The 20,537-nt window shown below is 37.6% G+C and overlaps 2 protein-coding genes across 13 annotated transcripts in view; one reads left to right on the top strand and one right to left on the bottom strand.

The window, feature by feature from the left end:
* Positions 1-11,007, bottom strand: part of gb:ee300746 (expressed sequence EE300746) — a 13,060-nt gene extending 2,053 nt beyond the window's left edge. The window contains exons 1-7 of one of the 8 annotated variants that reach the window (XM_087253255.1): positions 7,871-8,159; positions 7,726-7,777; positions 7,508-7,610; positions 5,547-5,641; positions 5,086-5,194; positions 3,797-3,987; positions 3,137-3,227 (exon numbers count right to left, since the gene is read on the bottom strand). In XM_087253255.1, the coding sequence (XP_087109381.1) occupies positions 3,137-3,227; positions 3,797-3,987; positions 5,086-5,194; positions 5,547-5,641; positions 7,508-7,609 (588 nt within the window). In that variant the 5' untranslated portion in view covers position 7,610; positions 7,726-7,777; positions 7,871-8,159. Of the gene's footprint in view, positions 1-3,136; positions 3,228-3,796; positions 3,988-5,085; positions 5,195-5,525; positions 5,642-7,507; positions 8,189-10,861 lie in introns of those variants that run through there. The other 7 variants (XM_087253251.1, XM_087253252.1, XM_087253253.1 and 4 more) reach the window with 7 other exon arrangements.
* The window catches only part of apooa (apolipoprotein O, a), a 42,466-nt gene continuing 32,827 nt past the window's right edge, over positions 10,899-20,537 (top strand). For 3 of the 5 annotated variants that reach the window (NM_001423743.1, NM_001037115.2, NM_001423742.1), the window contains 2 exon segments: positions 10,899-10,959; positions 15,246-15,350. In NM_001423743.1, the coding sequence (NP_001410672.1) occupies positions 10,951-10,959; positions 15,246-15,350 (114 nt within the window). In that variant the 5' untranslated portion in view covers positions 10,899-10,950. 5 annotated transcript variants of the gene reach the window in all.

The following is a 20,537-nucleotide window of genomic DNA, read 5'->3' as shown; positions in this document are numbered from 1 at the left end:
TAAAACAACAGAGACTGATTAACAGAAATTTACCAGAAATTTTAATTTAAGGAAATTTCTGTAATTTAATATTTCTGGCACCCCAGCTGCAAATTAGCAAACAAAACACAAGGTAGGCCTAGTGGGCAAAAAGGGGATGTCTTTCAGATGATTTTAGAAGCTGTCATTCATTTATTCTCACCATACTTAAAGTCTCTTGTTTATCTTCATAGCATCCATGAGGGATAAAAGAACAGCATTTTAACTCTTGTCTTTCGTGAAATGAAGTTGCTGTTTAATGTATAGTAAATCGGACTCATTCAAGTAGAATCGCTGCGCAAAAGTTCGTTATGAATGCATGCTACACTTCCGACTGTACAGTGTGTTTTCTTTTTTTTTATAATGCAGAGTTTTGAGGTAAAGGACGTTTTCCTTTGCTATTCACTGACAGCTAAACAGGCCCACACAGTTCATCAAACTTCGTCTTTTAAAATCTAAATTGGAAGCAGAATAAAACAGTGTCCTTATAAACCTGCATATCAGCGCGCTGCTACATTGAAAACATATGATTCGATTCGCGCCTTCTGATTGGTTCTTGGGATATAGCGGCTTTTGTTGTCAAAGGCAAGTGGTGTTTTTAGCGAATTTTGCCAACAAACTGTTATTTCTGAATGCGCTGATGCTGGGATTAGGATGATTAGAAGCAAATCTATTTGTTGATGGTGTACTACGTGCCTAAAGCCGTAGCTAAAGAAGTGGCGTTTAGTAGCTTTTGCATCTGGACACTTTATATATAGTCCCACCCTAAAGGACTGATTGCCCCACCCTAAAGGACTTATACCCCCAAACACGCAAAACGCTCAATTCGCCCCGCGCCATTCGCGTAATTTGCGTAATTCTTGCCGCGCCACAGGATGTCTATTCGCGCGTTTGCATTGACTTAACATGTAAATCAGTCGCGCTTGACGCGCGTTCCGCGTCTGGTGTGAACGCAGCATAAAGAGCTGATATGCCCACCCTAAAGAACTGATAGCTGAATAGCTGATAGCGCGACCCTAAAGGACTGATAGCTCTGGTCTAAATAGCTGATAGCTCCACCCTAAAGGACTGATAGCTCTGGTCTAAATAGCTGATAGCTCCACCCTAAAGGACTGATAGCTCTGGTCTAAATAGCTGATAGCTCCACCCTAAAGGACTGATAGCTCTGCTTAAAAAGACTGATAACCCCGCCATAAAGGACTCATAGCTCCACCATAAATGACTAATAGCTCCGTCCTAAAGGATTAAAAGCTCCGCCCTTAAGGACTGATAGCCCCACCCTAAAGGAATGATAGACCCACCCTAAAGGATTGGTAGCTCCACCATAAATTATTGATAGCCCCGCCCTAAATGACTGATAGCTCCGCCCAAAAGGACTGATAGCCCCACCCTAAAGGACTGATAACACCAAACTAAAAAATTACTGATAGCTCCGCCCTAAATGACTGATAGCTCTGCCCAAAAGGACTGATAGCCCCACCCTAAGGGACTGATAGCGCCACCCTAAATGACTGATAGCTCCGCCCTAAAGCACTGATAGCGCCGCCCTAAAAGACTGATAACCTTTGCCTAAATGACTGATAGCTCTGCCCTTAAGGACTGATAGTGACGCCCTAAATGTCTGATAGATCCGCCCTATATTACTGTCATGTTCACCAGGCAACAACTACCAGATGTCACTGGTAAACACACACACACACACAAACACACACTTAGGACTACAGGGGCCTTGCGTGGAAATCATACTAAAACATTGCGTACGCACATTTACAACAGAAAAAAATTCAGCTGTATGAAACACTGCCTACGCCGAATCTCACGCATATTCTTTTGTACATCTGAATGAAGGTGAAACAGAGCGCAACATGCACGAGCACAAAACCACTCCCTGCCTCCTCCCCCTTATGAATATGCTAATGACTCTACTTTGGCAAAACCCAACGAAAAAGCAAAGGCAAAAGCAAGCAAGAAGAGAAACTTTGAACAGAATGTGAATTGTAGGTGCTGCTATTGGAGGTAGACCAGAGAAAAGCGGTGTTATTTGCAAGTTTGTTCTCCGGAATTAACAACAAAAGAAAAAAATTGAGTGGGAGAGTTTAGCTGATGCGGTTAACACAGTTGGGTCTGAACATCGCACTGAGTGAACTAGAAACAGAAATAGTGTGGTTTATAGGTGTAAAATGTTGCAGAACCCTTAACCCTTAGTCTCAGTGGCGCAGCTCATACGACGCATGTCAACATGTTTTGACACGTTCGAGCATGAACTCGGTTCGAATCCAGCGTCTGATGAACTCTTTCTTCTTTTTTCCCCTGCTACATATCAGATTTTGCCTACTATTTATCACGAGAAAGACAAGTAGGAATCATTAATAAGTCTGTGCATCATATTTTATTTGCACATTTATTGAATGGAAATGTTTCTGATTCACGAATGCAAATTCATCTTCAGATAGTGTCTTTATAGCAATGTGTGTGCGGTAGATAGCTCAGATTACATTGGGAAAACAGGCGACCGCTGCAAATTGTGCTTTAATGTTTGCTGGTCAACTGTATGGTATGGAAACCTTATATACCTGCTAGATGAACCCGTCTCATACAGCTGCCATTGCAAGGCTCAGACACTTTGTAGAGAGGAATTTAACACAACTGCCTCTAGGAGTCGCCAATGGAAATAAAACAGACACGCACAAAAAATGTGCGTACGCCAGCCATAAAGCTGGCGTGGAGCTGCGCACATTCCCACGTTCAGTTCATTGTTAGTAAATCCAAACGTGAGAGATTCTGAGCGTGAAACCTGGCGTACGCAAAGTTTTTGTGCGTACGCAGCGTTGATACATGAGGCCCCAGATCTGCTGAACAATGGACTACATATTCAGTCATGCCACACACACACACCTGAATATAAGCATTATTTCACGAATGATTCTACGAAAAATCTTCAAGTATTCTTTACATATTTAGATTTTTTTTAAAAATGCAAAAAAAAATTATAATTTTATTTATTAATAAATGGCCTTTTTCTAGACATCCAAGGTTGCCCTCCAACAAACATTTAATAAAGCAATCAATAAAACATAATAAATCCCATCTTTAACGCATTAAAGAAATAGAAACATACTCTCCTGGTCTCCTTCAGGCTGTAGAGGCGTCTCTTGTGGTCTGCAGTGTTTTTAGCACGTCTTGAGCATCGTGAGGAAGTCTGAGAGCTTCTGTAGTGTAAGAAGGAGACATCAGAAGAATGTTAAGCACAAGTTTAAAGAGTTTCTGGGTCATTGAACTTATAACTGAAATATTGCAACAGAACATTTGGTTTGTTTTTGAGGGCTAAGATTTGTTTTTTTGTTTGACTTTATTAAGCTTCCAGCCTCCGCCGCTGGGACTGCAGCTCTGCACAAGACGTTTGGCCAGTGGAGAAATTACAATGGTCATGCCCAACTGAGTCTGGTTTCTCTTAAGGTTTTTTCTTCACTTTCGCTAATTGATGAAGTCTTTCCTTTGTCGCTGTCGCCACTGGCTTGCTTGGTTCGGGATCAGTAGAGCAACGCATCTATGGATTTTCTCTTCAGTGTTTGGACTCTCAGTAGTGATTATTAAACCACACTGAACTGAGCTAAACTGAACTGAACTTAAACACTAAAAACTGAGTTACTCTGTTCCAATTTACTATGATCTTCTATGTGAAGCTGCTTTGACACAATCTACATTGTAAAAGCGCTGTACAAATAAAGCTGAATTGAATCAACAGATTCAGTTCAAGTGTTGATAGATAATGAAATACCTGTGTGAGAGCTGCTGCCCGGCAAAATGAGAAGTGATCGCATTCAGTCCACCTGCACTAAAAGCTCTTATTCCTGGTTTTAATCTCTTTTTGAGAGCGACGTCCCGGGACAAAACCTTCAGAGACAGAAACCGCCATCCGTTTTCCCTTCCACCCACACATGCAGGAAGCTCATCCAGATGACTGTTATACTGAACAGCAGAAAACAAGTAAATAAGTATGTCAGTTATATTTATATAGCACATTTATTAGAGTAAAACTGCCCAAAGTGCTGATTGGAGCAAAAATAAGAGGAATAAAACAAATGTGTTCAGTGGTTATATTTCCTGGGGTTCGACTGATAAAATTTATATCTAATTATCATCAAAACTATTACAAAAAACAAAAATTACATTCAATTAAAACAACAGTATGGCGATATTGTCGCCTCAGAGCAAGAAGGTCTCTAGTTCGAGTCCCGCCTGGGCCAGTTGGCATTTTTGTGTGGAGTTTGTATGTTCTCCCCGTGTTGGCGTGGGTTTCCTCCGGGTTCCTCCACAAGTCCAAACACATGTGCTATAGGCCCTCATTGTCAGGGGTCACCACAGCGGAATGTACCACCAACTATTCCAGCATATGTTTTACGCAGCGTATGCCCTTCCAGCTGCAACCCAGTACTGGAAAGCACCCATATACTCTCTCATTCACACACATACACTACAGCCAATTAAATTCATTCAGTTCACCTATGGCGCATGTGTTTGGACTGTGGGGGAAACCGGAGCACTCGGAGGAAACTCAGGCCAACACAGGGAGAACATGCAAACTCCGCACAGAAATGCCATATTCATTCATTTTCTTTGCGGCTTAGTGCCTTTATTATTCTGGGGTCAACACAGCAGAATGAACCGCCAACTTTCCAGCATGTGTTTTACATAGCGGATGACCTTTCAGCTGCAACCCATCACTGAGAAACACCCATACACTCTTACATTCACACACATACACTATAGACAATTCAGCCTACCCAATTCTCCTATAGCGCATGTGTTTGGGCTGTTGGCGAAACTGGAGCACCCGGAGGAAACCCACGCCAACACGGAAAGAACATGCAAACTCCACACATAAATGCTAACTGACTCAGCCGGGACTCAAACCAGCGACCTTCTTGCTGTGAGGCGATCGTGCTACTCGCCTGGCCACCGTGACACCAAAATAAATAAATATTTTACATGATAATAAAAACTAGTTTTTAATCATTTAATAATTTGGCAGTGATGCTAAAACTACAGAGCACCAGCTTTCCTGACCTGACCGGAGGAAGCGAGGAGTTTTTCCCCAGACAAATACTGTCTTCTTCCTCCTCCAGTGTGGAAAATCTTGAACACAAGTGAAGGTGGAAACCGAGGACCAGCAAATCTGAAGAGAAATTCAAAGTTTACTGATTAACTTGAGAAATATTTAATGGAATAAAATACTCGACAGAGTGGGTTCAGGAAACAGTGGGTCACAATAGTCTTTAAATGCCATAAGTGAAATGACTTTTAAAATAAAAACAAATGTGGGCGGGGCTTGGATTTTTCCCTGGATGTGATTGGATGGGTGTGGTTCGCCATCTCATGTGATTGACAGGTTGACCCCGCACTGTTGACTTATAAGCACCAATCAGAGAGGTTGCTGAAGAGGGAGGAATTATTTTGACAGTTTATCTGTGATGCATGTTCCCTGTTTTAATTATACGCTGCTTAACTGTTGTGTGAAGAACATCCACCTGAATCTGAGCTTGCACTTCAGACTGGGGTCTTTCAGGAGATCGGCTTCTTTAGGACTGAGCTGACGCAGAACTGCTGATGCCAAACACTGCTCCTGAGACACACACACCACTAAAATTACTACTGGAAAAGTGCTGACAGGAACGTAATGGGAAGAAAATCAATCCCACATCTAATAAATGTCTTGCTCTTCTGTAAGAAAATAATTAAATTGAAGTCTGAGTGACTGGTGTGCAGAATAAGTCGTGTTTACGCTGTAAAGATAGCAAAAGTTGACAAGTTTAGGGGCATATTTACTGCATTTTAAATAAAATCAGGAATATTTTATTTTTTAGTACTTTAACTATATATACTCACCGGCCACTTTATTAGGTACACCTGTCCAACTTCTCGTTATCGCAAATTTCTAATCGGCCAATCACATGGCAGCAACTCAATGCATTTCGGCATGTAGACATGGTCAAGACGATCTGCTGCAGTTCAAAGCGAGCCTCAGAATGGGGAAGAAAGGGGATTTAAGTGACTTTGAACGTGGCATGGTTGTTGGTGCCAGAAGAGCTGGTCTGAGTATTTCAGAAACTGCTGATCTGCTGGGATTTTCACGCACAAGCTTCTCTAGGGTTTACAGATAATGGTCTGAAAAAGAGGAAATATCCAGTGAGCGGCAGTTCTGTGGGCGCAAATGCCTTGTTGATGCTAGAGGTCAGAGGAGAATGGCCAGACTGTAACTCAAATAAGCACTCGATACGACCGAGGTCTGCAGAAGAGCATCTCTGAACACACAACACGTCCAACCTTGAGGCGGATGAGCTACAGCAGCAGAAGATCACACCGGGTGCCACTCTTGTCATAAGAACAGGAAACTGAGGCTACAATTCACACAGACTCACCAAAACTGGACAATAGAAGATTGGAGAAACATTGCCTGCTCTGATGTAATGGTGTGGGGGATATTTTCTTGGCACACTTTTGGGCTCATTAGTACCAATTGAGCATTGTGTCAACGCCACAGCCTACCTGAGTATTGCTGCTGACCATGTCCATCCCTTTATGAGCACAGTGTCTCAATCTTCTGATGGCTGCTTTCAGCAGGATATCACACCATGTCATAAAGCGTGAATCATCTCAGACTGGTTTCTTGAACATGACAATGAGTTCACTGTACTTAAAGAGCCTCCACAGACACCAGAGCTCAATCCAATAGAGCACCTTTGGGATGTGGTGGAACGGGAGATTCACATCATGGATGTGCAGCCGACAAACCTGCAGCAACTGTGTGATGCTATCATGTCAACATGGAGCAAAATCTCTAAGGAATATTTCCAGTACCTTGTTGAATCTATGCCATGAAGGATTAAGAAAGGTTCTAAAGGCAAAAGGGGGTCTAACCCGGTACTAGTAAGCTGTACCTAATAAAGTGGCCGGAGAGTGTATGTATTTTAGATGCATTTTATTTTTTACAGCACAATATTAATATTTAACCTCCATTTGATCTCACATCTACAAACATTATATCAGTGTTTAAACTTTGAATTTTAATCATAAAATTTTATAAAATTATAATATTTAAACTCCATTACATCTACACCTACAAACACTATATCAATGTTTAAACTTTCATCAAACTTTAATCAAAGCAAGTGAAGATTTAGAGGAAATGTTAAAATAATAAAATTAACAAATTAATTTTCCACAATATCAAAGGTTTAAACATAATTAATTATAGCAAATGCAACATTAGAATATCGATGGATGGATGGATATATGGATGTATGGATAGAAATTATGTGTGTATATGTTTATTAAATGCACAACAAATGAACATTTAGATTTTATTATTATCACAATAATATATAATTTGACTTTTTCGCTAAATATTTTGGTTCATTAGTCATTTTTTAGTTCGCAAATAATAAAAAATACTATTAAAATATCATATGGCTGATGGTTTTAAACTTACAGCTGATCGTACAGTATTCATGAGGAGTCTGAAGAGTCGCCTGTCTCTGAATGATCTCCAACACGCCAGTATTTTTCTGGCACAATCCTCATAACTCTGCATTCTGAATCATAAAGAACAATTTAGCTTATTAGCAATGTATTATCAAAACATTAGCGCCATTATAACGTGTCAAACGCCACTGAGCTCTTTTATAACAACCGCGTTCACCTGCTCACCGACAAAACAAAACTTCCGTTGACTCTTGGTTGCTAAGAAACCAATGAAAAGCTTAAAAACAAAAGATAATCCGTGTATTTTCATTATGAAAGCTTTCCTCGTCAAGACAAAATGAAAATATTATAAAATTAAATAAATACTGACGTAAATAATGCACGGATTAAAGAAAAAAAAATCAATGCGAAAAAAAGATTTGGCGCAAAAACACCGCCAAGGGCGCCACAGCCACCCCATTATGACTTTGCAGTTAGTATTATTAATTTAAATGTAGCCTACTTACGTAAATGTACAATATTTCAATGAATAAATAAATAAAATGCAGCCACTAAATTATTATTGATTGATTGCAGGCTGCAGCAAGGCACCTAACCTAGATTTAATCTTAATCGTGAAGACAGGGTCAGGGATGCCCTACTTGCTGAATTTATCAAACAGAGCAAGTAACTGAAGTTACTTACTGGTATCATCTCCATAAGCCAATTAGCAGATACACTGTTTTTTTTTTTTTTTTTGAAAGATGTAAGAGATTCCAATAGCTATTAATATTATCCATACTTTTTTCAGAGCTTCAGGCCTTTACTTGAATACCAGCAAGTGTGAATTAATGTCTCTTAAGGATTGTAGTTTATCTTCTGTTTGTGGAATCCCTATAAAAGATGAAATTCAAGTATTATTCATATGAGTATTATTCATAATATTAATTTAAAAAACCTATTAATTACTTATTTAATAATTAATGTAACTGATCAAATCAGTGCAGTCTTAATGTCCCTTAAAAAGACAATAAAAATACAAATATTAATGTTCATAATGACCAAGTTACTGATGATGGACAAAAATGATGACTGATGATTCTATTATTTCAGGATTAGAAAGAAGCCTGCTACAAGAGAGACAGTGGAAGGGAGCCTCCAAGATGTTTTTATTGGCATCTGCTGATCATGAGGGGGAAGACAAAAGAAACTGCATTTTCCTTTAGCTTATATCAGGGCTAATGTAAAAACTGTAATTATACAGAGTGTTATTCATATTATTTATTAAATTACCCATTAATTATTAACGTCTACTCTAACCCCAGTCCTAAATCCAACCATCACAGTAATGTAAAAATTGTAATTATACAGAGTGTTATTCATATTATTTATTAAATTACCCATTAATTATAGTTTATTAACGTCTACTCTGACCACAACCCTAAACCCAAATTACAATAATGTAAAAACTAATTATACAGAGTGTTATTCATATTATTTATTAAATTACCCATTAATTATACTTTATTAATGTCTACCCCGACCCTAATAATAAACCCAACCATCACAGTATGTAAAACAGTAATTATACAGAGTATTATCCATATTATTTATTCAATTACCCATTAATTATAGTTTGTTAACGTCTACCCTGACCCCAACCCTAAACCAAACCATCACAGTAATGTAAAACACGAATTATACAGAGTATTATTCATATTATTTATTAAATTATCCATTAATTATAGTTTATTAACGTCTACACCGACCCCAACCCTAAACCAAATCACCACAATAATGTGAAAACAGTACTTATACTGTGTATTATTGATATTATTTATTAAATTACCCATTAATTATAGTTTATTAACATCTACCCCAACCCTAATAATAAACCCAACCATCACAGTAATTTAAAAACAGTAATTATACAGAGTATTATTCATATTATTTATTAAATGACACATTAATTATAGTTTATTAACGTCTACCCCCACCCAACCCTAAACCCAACCATCACAGTACCCTAAAACAGTAATTATACTGAGTGTTATTCATATTATTTATTAAATTACACATTAATTATAGTTTATTAAGGTCTACACCGACCCCAATCCTAAACGTAACCTCCACAATAATGTAAAAACTGTAATTATACAGAGTATTATTCATATTATTTATTAAGTTACCCATTATTTATAGTTTATTAACGTCTACACCGACCTTAACCCTAAACCAAACCTCCACAATAATGTAAAAACAGTAATTATACTGGGTATTATTGATATTATTTATTAAATTACCCATTAATTACACTTTATTAACGTCTACCCCGACCCTAATAATAAACCCAACCATCAAAGTAATGTAAAAAACAGTAATTATACAGAGTATTATTTATTAAATTACCCATTAATTATACTTTATTAACATCTACCTTGATCCCAACCATCACAGTAACCTAAAACAGTCATTATACAGAGAATTATTCATATTATTTATTAAATTACCCATTAATTATAGTTTGGTAACACTTTACAATAACAGTACATGAATAATGATGTTTTCATATGTAAACTAAACATTACTTTATTATGAATTAATGATGAGTTAAGGTATGCACTAATCATGAATTAACTTTAAGTACAACATGATTCACATGAGTTCATGTGTAAATAACGACTACCTTAATTACTTGTTAGTACATGTTGTTAATTAATGTATTAATTAACATTTAAGTTTAGGTTAAATGTAACCCACATGAACTCATGAGCTGTTAATGTATAGTTATGTCATGGCTTTACTTGGAGGGGCACATCACTATTAACTCATCCTTAACTACTCATGAACTCCTGTTGATGTTGACAGAACACTTTTCTATTGTTATTCAGTGTAAACTCACTAGTTTGACGTGCATAAGGACTTCATGAGTAGTTAAGAATCTGTTAATGATGATGTGCCCCTCCAAGTAAAGTCACAACATAATTATACATTAACATATCATGAGTTCATCATGGTTAAATTAAGCATAAACTAATGTGGTAATTAATACATTAATTAACAAACAATCATGAACTAACAAGTAATTAAGATAGCCATTATTCACACATGAACTCATGTGAATCATGTTGTAGTTAAAGTTAATTCATGATTAGTGCATACCTTAACTCATCATTAATTCATAATAAAGTAATGTTTATTTTACATATTAATACATCATTATCCATGTACTGTTATTGTAAAGTGTTACCTATAGTTTATTGACGTCTACCCCGACTTTAACCCTTAATCTAACCTCCACAGTAATGTAAAAATAATAATAGTCTCAAAAATTATGCTGTATTGATGTGCTTATCCTCAACTGTATCCCTTCTAGACTTACCCCACATGAACTGTAGGTGGCGCATGCGCATTACCATCTGACCGCAGCCGCTCAGAAGCGAAGAAGAAGAATCCTGAAGGCTGGAGAAAATGTACAAGGTGAGAGATACAAACTTCAGCAGAGGCGCAGAGTTCTCCTCCGTCACCGCAGTCCTACTAAAACACACATAATAATCACAATCGCGCTCAATTCAGCCTTAAATACACACCTACAGAAACTTTAGTTGGTTCCATTATAAAGCGGAGCGTTTATTTTTGAGCAGGAAACACAAGGACACTGCAGAACATATTAAATTACGTTCATTATTTTACTTCTGTGTTTTAAAATATGATGCTGTGTAATATTTCAGAGGTCTCTAGGCCTATAGAGTGGACTCGTTGTATATTAAAAGCGTAAATTAATGAGCGCGGTTGTATTTAATGCGATTATTGTACCGGCAGTTATTGTCAAACTCTGTTTTGGCTTTATTAAATGTGCCAGTGCCTATAATAAAAACATAGGATTGATTTAAAGTTAGTAAAACCGCTGTTATTTAAACGTTATAGTGTTTATTATTTAAATTAATCCACGTTTTGAGAACCGTTGAGTGGCGGCACGTCAGCGCTCAGGTGCGTTTTTAAAACTGACCACTAGATGGCAACAAAGCACCGTGAAATCCTAAAGGCAACACTTAACACTAAACATTGATTCATTCATTCATTTTCTTGTCGGCTTAGTCACTTTATTAATCAGGGGTCGCCACAGCGGAATGAACCGCCAACTTATTCATGTTTTATGCAGCAGATGCCCTTCCAGCTGCAACCCATCACTGGGAAAAACGCATGCACTCCCATTCACACACATACACTACAGACAGTTTAGCCTTTCCAATTCACCTATAGTGCATATGGTTGGACTGTGGGGGAAGCACCCGGATGCAAACTCCAAACATGCAAACTCCAAACACATATGCCATATGGCCAAGCCGAGGCTGGAACCAGCGACCCTCTTGCTGTGAGGCGATCGTGCTACCCACTGCGCCACCACGCCACCCCTAAATAATGATTTTTTTTTACTTATAAATTCGTTAAAAATGTCAAAATTCCTTTATAAAGTATTAGAAATAGTTCTTGTCTTAGGAAAATTTTGAAAAACATTATTGATCCACCTCGAATGTTGACTATATATATATGCAAATGTATCAATAAATATAACAGCATATACACTAGCTGACAAGTCTTGTCGTTGATCCAAGTTGTACAGTAAGAGCAATGAAGAATAACTTGACTTGTAGTTGAATATTTGTAAAAGTGGCAGAAGGTGGATTTTCCTGCTGAATCATCTGTTGATCTGCATCCCAATCATCAATAATACTGCAGAAGACCTACTGAACCCACATGGAGCCAAGATTCAGAGATCCGTTAAGTTTGGTGAAGGAGAAATCATGGTTTGGGGTTACATTCAGTATTGGGGTGTGCGAGAGATCTGCAGAGTGGATGATCAACATCAACAGCCTGAGGTATCAAGACATTTGTGCTGCCCATTACATTACAAACCACAGGAGAGGGACAATTCTCCAGCAGGATAGCGCTCCTTCTCATACTTCAGCCTCCACATCAAAGCTCCTGAAAGCAAAGAAGGTCAAGGTGCTCCAGGATTGGCCAGCCCAGTCACCAGACATGAACATTATTGAGCATGTCTGGGGTAGATGAAGGAGGAGGCGTTGAAGATGAACACAAAGAGTCTTGATGAACTCTGGGAGTCCTGCAGGAATGCTTTCTTCTTCATTCCAGACGACTTTATTAATCAGTGATTTGAGTCATGTCAGAGATGTATGGATGCAGTCCTCCAAGCTCATGATGGAGTCAGACACAATATTCATTCTGTCTCCACTGCAGCAGGACTTTATATTCTATACTGGAAATTATTTCTTTTCAGTGATGAGACTTTTGTCTGAGCAAAGTCAGACCTTACTGTTCTAATGAAATCATTCATAATCAAGGCATGATCATATTTTATTGTAGTGAAATAAGCGTCATCTAGAGGCTTTTGCTTTTCTTATGACACTTCTGATACCAAATGATCAACTATAGACGACAAGACTTTTGTCAAGTAGAGGATAAATAGTCAACATTCGAATTGGATCCAAAATGTTGTGCATCATCTGTTTGTATTGTTTTCAGAATTTTAGACGTTTATATCATTTAACATTTAATTTTTATAATAGTATATGCTCTTCTTTTGTGTTTAGCTTGTTTACATTTTGTAGTTTTAATTGTAATACTTCAACTTTTATTATTGTTGTTGTTATTTATTATTATTATTGTTATTATAATTATTTTGTTGCCATGGCAACATTTCAATTTTAACATTTATCTACGATTTTTTTATTATTTTAGCAAAATAATTAGTAGTTACTTTTTTATTTTTAAAAGTTTCATAAAATTATTTTTAAAACGTTCATTATTATTATTATTACTGTATTTGCCTTTTATTTGAAAAAAAATATATAAAATTATTTTCAAAACTTTATTATTATTATTATTATTGTTGTTGTTGTATTTCCTTTTTATTTTTAATACTTTCCTAAAATATATATTTAAACTTCCATTATTATCATTATTATTATTGTTTTTTAATAATTTAATAAAATATTTTTTAAACTTTCATTATTATTATTATTGTTGTATTTCCTTTTTTATTTTAATAATTTCCTAAAATATATATATTAACTTTCATTATCATTCTTGTTTTTTTATAATTTCACACAATATATTTTTTTATTTCATTATTATTATTATTATTATTATTATTATTATCATTACTTTTGCATTTACTTTTTATTTTTAATAATTTTATAAATTTGTAAAAGTTTCATTATTATTATTATTGTTATTATTATCATCATCATTACTTTTGTTTTTACTTTTTATTTTTTAAATTTCATATTTTTTTACTTTTATTATTAATATTATTATTATTATTATTACTTTTGCATTTACTTTTTATTTTTAATAATTTCATAAATTTGTTAAAAGTTTCATTATTATTATTATTATTATCATCATCATTACTTTTGTTTTTACTTTTTATTTTTTAAATTTCTTTTTTTTTACTTTCATTATTAATATTATTATTATTATTATTACTTTTGTATTTAGTGTTTTATTTTTAATAATTTCATCAAATAATTTTAAAAACTTTCATTAATATTTTTTATTAAATTTAAAAACAAATATGCCATGACAACATTTAATCTAATATTAATATTTAATTTTAGCAGAACATCAATTAACAAAAACAATAGAGGCTTTAATCTGGACGCACCATTGCCTAACAATGTTGTGCCTCATCTGTATGTAAAGGACAGCAGATATGGGATGTAAACAGCGTTACGTAACAGCGTTCAACCCTTGTCCCCCACATGAACATCATCTGACCTCCAGTTTCTCCTGCCTTTGTAATGTTCGCAGTTAAACTCAGTGGGCCTTGAAGGTCCTCAAAATGGCAGCATGAGTAGTTTGAGTCTGCAATTCAAGTCTATTTATTTGTACAGCGCTTTTCACATTCATTACAATTCCAATGCAGCTTTACAAGTCCACATTATTACATTACACTTCAAATCAGAAAGGTGTTGAGTAAGTTAGTGATAAATAATAACAATTATGAGCTACACAAAAATTACATTTGCTGTTTGTTTTTTTCAAACCACTTATTTAAAATGAGCCAAAACAGCTAAATTTTTAAGGGGGATGTTTTACCTTAGTGCTCAAACTTAATTCCTTCTTGTTGTCCTAACACAAATCTATTTTATTTTGTGGAACCCAGCAACTTTTACAGTTTAATCTACTTAATTTCTCCCCATTGGGATATTTGATTTGCAGCATACACCGACAGAGACATTTGACGATTTCATAATAGGCATTTATATAAATAGATCAATTTTCAAACTAAGGCACCACTAATCGAAATAAATATCCAGTCCACTGACCATTAAGAGGAAGAATTAAAAGTGTAAATGCTTTAGGGATCAGTTTTAATTTTGACATTTTCCGTACACATCTGGGGACACAATATCATTGACCAGATGGTAACAGTTTGAAGGTGTAAACAATTACTTTGGTGTGCGTTCACGTTTACTCTGAAAAAATGATTCATTGGATTTATTAAGTGTGTTTACGGTTGCAAACAATCTATATGGGCTGAATTGTTTGCAACCACTTACCTTAAAAAGTTGTATGTTAATATATTAGTGTGTCATTAATATTTCGTGCTGTCCTTATAGTGTGTAAATGTGTGTGTCTGTATGGTATTGACTAGGAAAGCCATGTTGACAGTGAGCACAGACTCTGATAAAGAGGTTATTTTTCTGTCTGACCGGTTTGTTGGTGCTCTCTTCTGATAGGCTGGAGGAGTCGCTGGAGCCTCTGGAACTCTGGGATTGTTTTCAGCCTCAGTGCTGGCGGCGTCCGCTGATGACAAGCCCAAAACAACACTCAGTGTAGAGGAGGTAAAGCCTGAAAATCAGCTGTGAAGAAACTAACATGAGTACACAGTCAGAAATAAGGGGACAAATCTGTCAGGGGGTGAAACCTTTTCAGAAGGTACACTTTTGCACGCTACAGGTGAACATTAGCACTTTTAGGGTGCACTTTTGTACCCTTAATGGTCCTGTGAAAGTTTTTTAAGATTTTAGGTTAAGTCTGTTAGTTTTAAGGATATCTATTAGCTAGTATGCTACAAAACAGTGACAAGATACACATTTAGAAGATGTAAAGCTGATATAATAGGGGTGTAACGATTTATCGTTGTACGATTTATTGCGATGCAAAAATGTCTCAATATGCATCGTGGCGTTATGACGATTTGATTACGATATGACGTCCGTTTTCTCTTATTAGTTGAGCTGTTTGCATGTGAGCTACGTTCCACCTGCTGTCGCACGTGAGTTCAGATTGCAGCAGCAGTAATGTTAGCAGACCAAGATGAGTGAAGCTGAAATAGAGGATGGCCCATCCTCTCAAAATCAGACGTCTGGCAACATTTCGGTTGTCCAGTCATTGCTTTAGACTCGTCCGCTTTTTGACACGCATACTGGGTCAAACATCCTAAGTTTTAAAGTCTTCACAGTGATTTACATACTTTGCACAGTGACAGAGATACCTCCTAATGGTGTTGAAAGAGTCACATACTGTATTTATAAGGTACAATTCACCCTAAAATATCATTCTGTCTTCAAATAATGTTCCCGCCGCAAAATCACACATGACGTGAGCTGTTACTACAGAGGGCGGACTTTGATAGACGCGCACGTATGGCAAGCCGTTTTAGCATTTAAACCTTTGTTGTGACTATCCATAAATATATTTTGAGATATCTCTAATTATATTTTGACTAGACATAATTATAATTCGACTAGTCAGAATGACAATTAGAGATATCTGCAATTACAATTGTACTAGTACGATATCAGATTGGAGATATCTGCAAAAATATTATGACTAGTCATATTCCTCCATTGACTTCCATTGAAAAATATTTGCAGATATCTCTAAATGAGTTTTGACTAGTCACAATTGTAATTAGAGATATTTCTAAATGAATTTAATTAAATATGAATTAAATACCTGGAAATGTGGCTAATAAGTTCAATAATGGCTAGTAATGTTCAATAATATTTTAAGAAGTTTTTTAATTGTTTTATTTTCCAGGGACAGGCCTGTTTAATTTATTTTCGTAAAGAAGGTTCAGTTTAACAAGTTGAAACAAAAGAAATACATAAAAAATAGTTTACTTGGTAAAATTTGCATTTCAGTTTAATTTTAAATTTTTATTCCAAATATCGTGATACATATTGAATCATGAACATTATATCGTGATACACATCGTATCGTGAGCTGAGTGTATCGTTACACCCCTATGATATAAACATGTAAAGCTTGCAGTTTGCCACTTCCGCATTAATGGATCTTTTTTTTACCTCAGTTTCCCATCAAATCTTCTGACCAATCAAATGCTCTCTAGTATCTGATATGCCCTGTCCCCTTTGAACCACTTTTCGTGTGATGTGCTTGAGCTCAAACATAGAATAAAACATTTCAAAGCACTTCACGGTCGATGTACCGCCCCGTTGGGGTGAAGAAGGAGCTGAGCTGAAAGGCAAAGCTCTCGATTTCCCAGTCGATCTACTCTCCTACTTTCACCTATGGTCATGAGCTTTGGGTCATGACTGAAAGGACAAGATCTGGGATACAAGCGGCCGACATGAGTTTCCTTCACAGGGTGGCAGGGTGGCACCCTTATGGACAGGGTGAGGAGCTTTGACACCTGGGAGGAGCTCAGACTAGAGCCGCTGCTCCTCCACAGTGAGAGAAGTCAGCTGAAGTGGCTCATGCATCTGTTTCAGATGCCTCCTGGACGCCTACCTAGGCAGGTGTTCCAGGCATGTCCCACCGGGAGGAGGCCTCGGGGGAGACCCAGGACATGCTGGAGGGACTATGTCTCTTGGCTGGCCTGGGAACATCTCGGGTTCCCCCCGGAGGAAATATCTGGGGTTCCTTCCAAGACTGCTGCCCCCGCAACCCAGCCCCGGAAAAGCAGTTGAAAATGTATGAATGAATTAATTCACGGGAGTATTAATATATCCCTTTAAGGACCTGTCAGGAACAGAACTGTTCCTTTTAATAAGGTATCGCCCAGGGACAGACCTCTCTTTCTGGGTCTATAAAAATATATCTTGTAAGTTGTTTTTTTAATTGATTTGTAATAATTATTATTATTATTTATTTTATGTAAGTATTTTTTCACTAAACCTGTCCGGGGTAAGTTATGGGTTATGGGGTTTGATTTACTGTAAAACTCAAAGACATGTTATACAAAATGAGTAAAAGATAGTGAGAATCAGAGTATTAGTTTAGTTACTTGTTTTAGATCATGCTGGTTTGAGATTTAGTTCATGCAGTGAAGGTGAGATTTACCACTGAACCATAAATAAATGGAAAAGAGTAAAAATGTACACAAGCTTTTCAGAATTAAGGCAAGGCGTTTATTTTGTAAAGCACATTTCATACTAAATGTTTATTCAGAGTGCTTTACATGAGAAAATTGTTAAAACGAATTAGAAAATAATCACAAAATAAGTATAAACGTTTATATTTTAAATAAAACAAAGAAAAAAATGTTTAAAATAATTAAATCTAAAAATATGTAATATTTTTTTTATATAATTATATAACATACATTTTTATAATAAAAAAAAACACATTTAATTGCTTAATTACATTTTTTTATTAATATAAGTGAGATCCGAGATGATGACCTGCCACAGATAACTGTTGTGGGGGGGGGGTGTGAAAGTCCCTGGCGTCTGGCTTAGATCAAGACTTTTTATTACGTTTGACTGAACATCAAATCTTTTGGAGACGTTCAATAGATTAATAGGTAGCGAAAAAGTCCACAGAGAGGGGGTGATCACCAGAATGGAGAAGTCCCAGAGTAAAATGAGAAAATATGATACACCGGTGTTTTGGAATGTGGAAAAACTGTATCTGATTGAGCAGTTAAAAGATTTAACTTGAGCCATCACCATACTGGTAGATCTGTCTTTGTGGGATAGCAGCGTAATTAATATAAGTGAGATCCGAGACGTGACTCGCCACAGATAATCTGTTGCAGGGGGGTAAAGTCTCTGGCTGAGATCAAGATCTTTTATTTCGTTTGGCTAGCTGAGGGCGTACTCACACTATGTAAAGTTGCCTTGAACCGGTCCGAATCACGCTTGTCCCCACTCTAGTCTCCCCCGACGGCCCGCACTCACATTGTATTCAATCCTGGGCACGCTTACATCATCGATGATGCGCTGTTCAGTAAGAAGCGCTCTCTCTCAGCACAGTGGAGATTTCTTTAGTTATATCGCTTTAGTCATTTGGGATGCGGTGACACGCAGTCAAATAATTCGACAAACTAATCAGCCACTTTTGACGCTCATAAACAACCATAAAGTCCTCGTGCTGCAGGAATTAGGAGGTTTGCTGAAGGTGCAGCTGTGGTGCAGTGAGGGGTTTGCCTCTTTAATAATCTACGAAAGTTTGCGTTCACTGAACAGTAAGGCCGTACTCACACTAGGTACAGTTGCCTCGAACTGTAAAAGCACGCTTGTCCCTCCTCCCGTCTCCCCCGATGGCCCGCACTCACACCACAAACGGGCCTCGGCACGCTTACGTCATCGCTGCTGCGCTGTTCAGTGAGAAGCGCTCTCTCACTCAGCAGCACAATGGAGATTTCTCTAGTTATACAGTTTCAGTTATTTGATATGCGGTGACACGCAGTCAGATATTTCGCCGAACAGATCTGCCACTTTTGCCACTCATAAACAATCATAAAGCTCTCGTGCTGCAGGAATGAGGAGGTCTGCTGAAGGTGCAGCTGTCGTGCAGTGAGGGGTTTGCGTCTTTAATAAACTACGGCAGTTTGCGTTCACTGAACAGTAAGAATGATTAATAAATCCATATGAAACAACCCCTTAAAAGTCACGTCCCACTTTCAGTTTCGGGCTTTGGTGCGTTTTGCACTCACACACAAGCGTACCGCGCCAAAGCCCAAGTGAACCGCGCTTAGGCACACCTCTTCCAACCGGGCCAGGGCCGGCCAAGTGAACCGGGCTTGAGCCCGATTCAGCGCACTCACACTTCTCAAACGATCCGAGAAACGGGACTGGGCACAGTACGGATGGCATAGTGTGAGTAGGCCCTAAGAATGATTAATAAACACATATCAAACAGTCCCCTAAAAGTCATGTCTCGTCTTCAGTTTCAGGCTCAGGCATGCTTTGCACTCACACTACAAGTGCACTGCGCCAAAGCCCAAGTGAACCCCAATTCAGTGCACTCACACTTCTCAAACGATCCGGGAAACGGGCCTGGGCATGGTTCAGATAGCCTAGTGTGAGTACGCTCTGAAGCGATCTACTCCCGGTAGGGGGTAGAAATCAGGGATCGTGCGATTTACTTCCAGACGGAAGTTGAAGTTGGGGGGCACATGATTAGAGCTGTAAAGCTTAACTTTTCAATTTTAGGTGAAAAATCTAATCTGTAGGAGACGTCCAATAGATCAATGTAAAAAAGAAATGTGTAAGATACTAAGGCCGTACTCACACTATGTACAGTTGCCTTGCACCGGGCCAAAGCATACCTGTTCCCCCTCCTGTCTCCCCGACGGCCCACACTCACATCACAATCGGGCCTGGGCACGCTTACATCATCAATGATGCGCTGGTCAGTTTAACAGAAGAGAAGCGCTCTCGCTCAGCACAGTGGAGATTTCTTTAGTTATATCATTTAAGTAGTTTGATATGCGGTGACACACAGTATAATATTTACTGAACAGATCCGCCACTTTTGATGCTCATAAACAATCATAAAGTCCTCGTGCTGCAGGAATTAGGAGGTTTGCTGAAGGTGCAGCTGTGGTGCAGTGAGGGGTTTGCGTCTTTAATAAACTACGGCAGTTTGCGTTCACTGAACGGTAAGAATGATTAATAAATCCATATGAAACAGTCCCTTAAAAGTCACGTCTCTCTTTCAGTTTCGGGCTTAGGTGAGTTTTGCACTTACACTACAAGCGCACCGCACCGTACCAAAGCCCAAGTGAACCGTGCTCTGGCACACCTCTTCCAAGCGGGCCAAGGCCGGGCAACTGA

Source organism: Danio rerio, chromosome 5 (assembly GCF_052040795.2).
Source record: "Danio rerio strain M-AB ecotype USA chromosome 5, GRCz13ab, whole genome shotgun sequence".
Lineage (NCBI taxonomy): Eukaryota > Metazoa > Chordata > Actinopteri > Cypriniformes > Danionidae > Danio > Danio rerio.
Note: the sequence above shows the minus strand (reverse complement) of the source record. Positions and strands in the feature narration are given on the sequence as shown.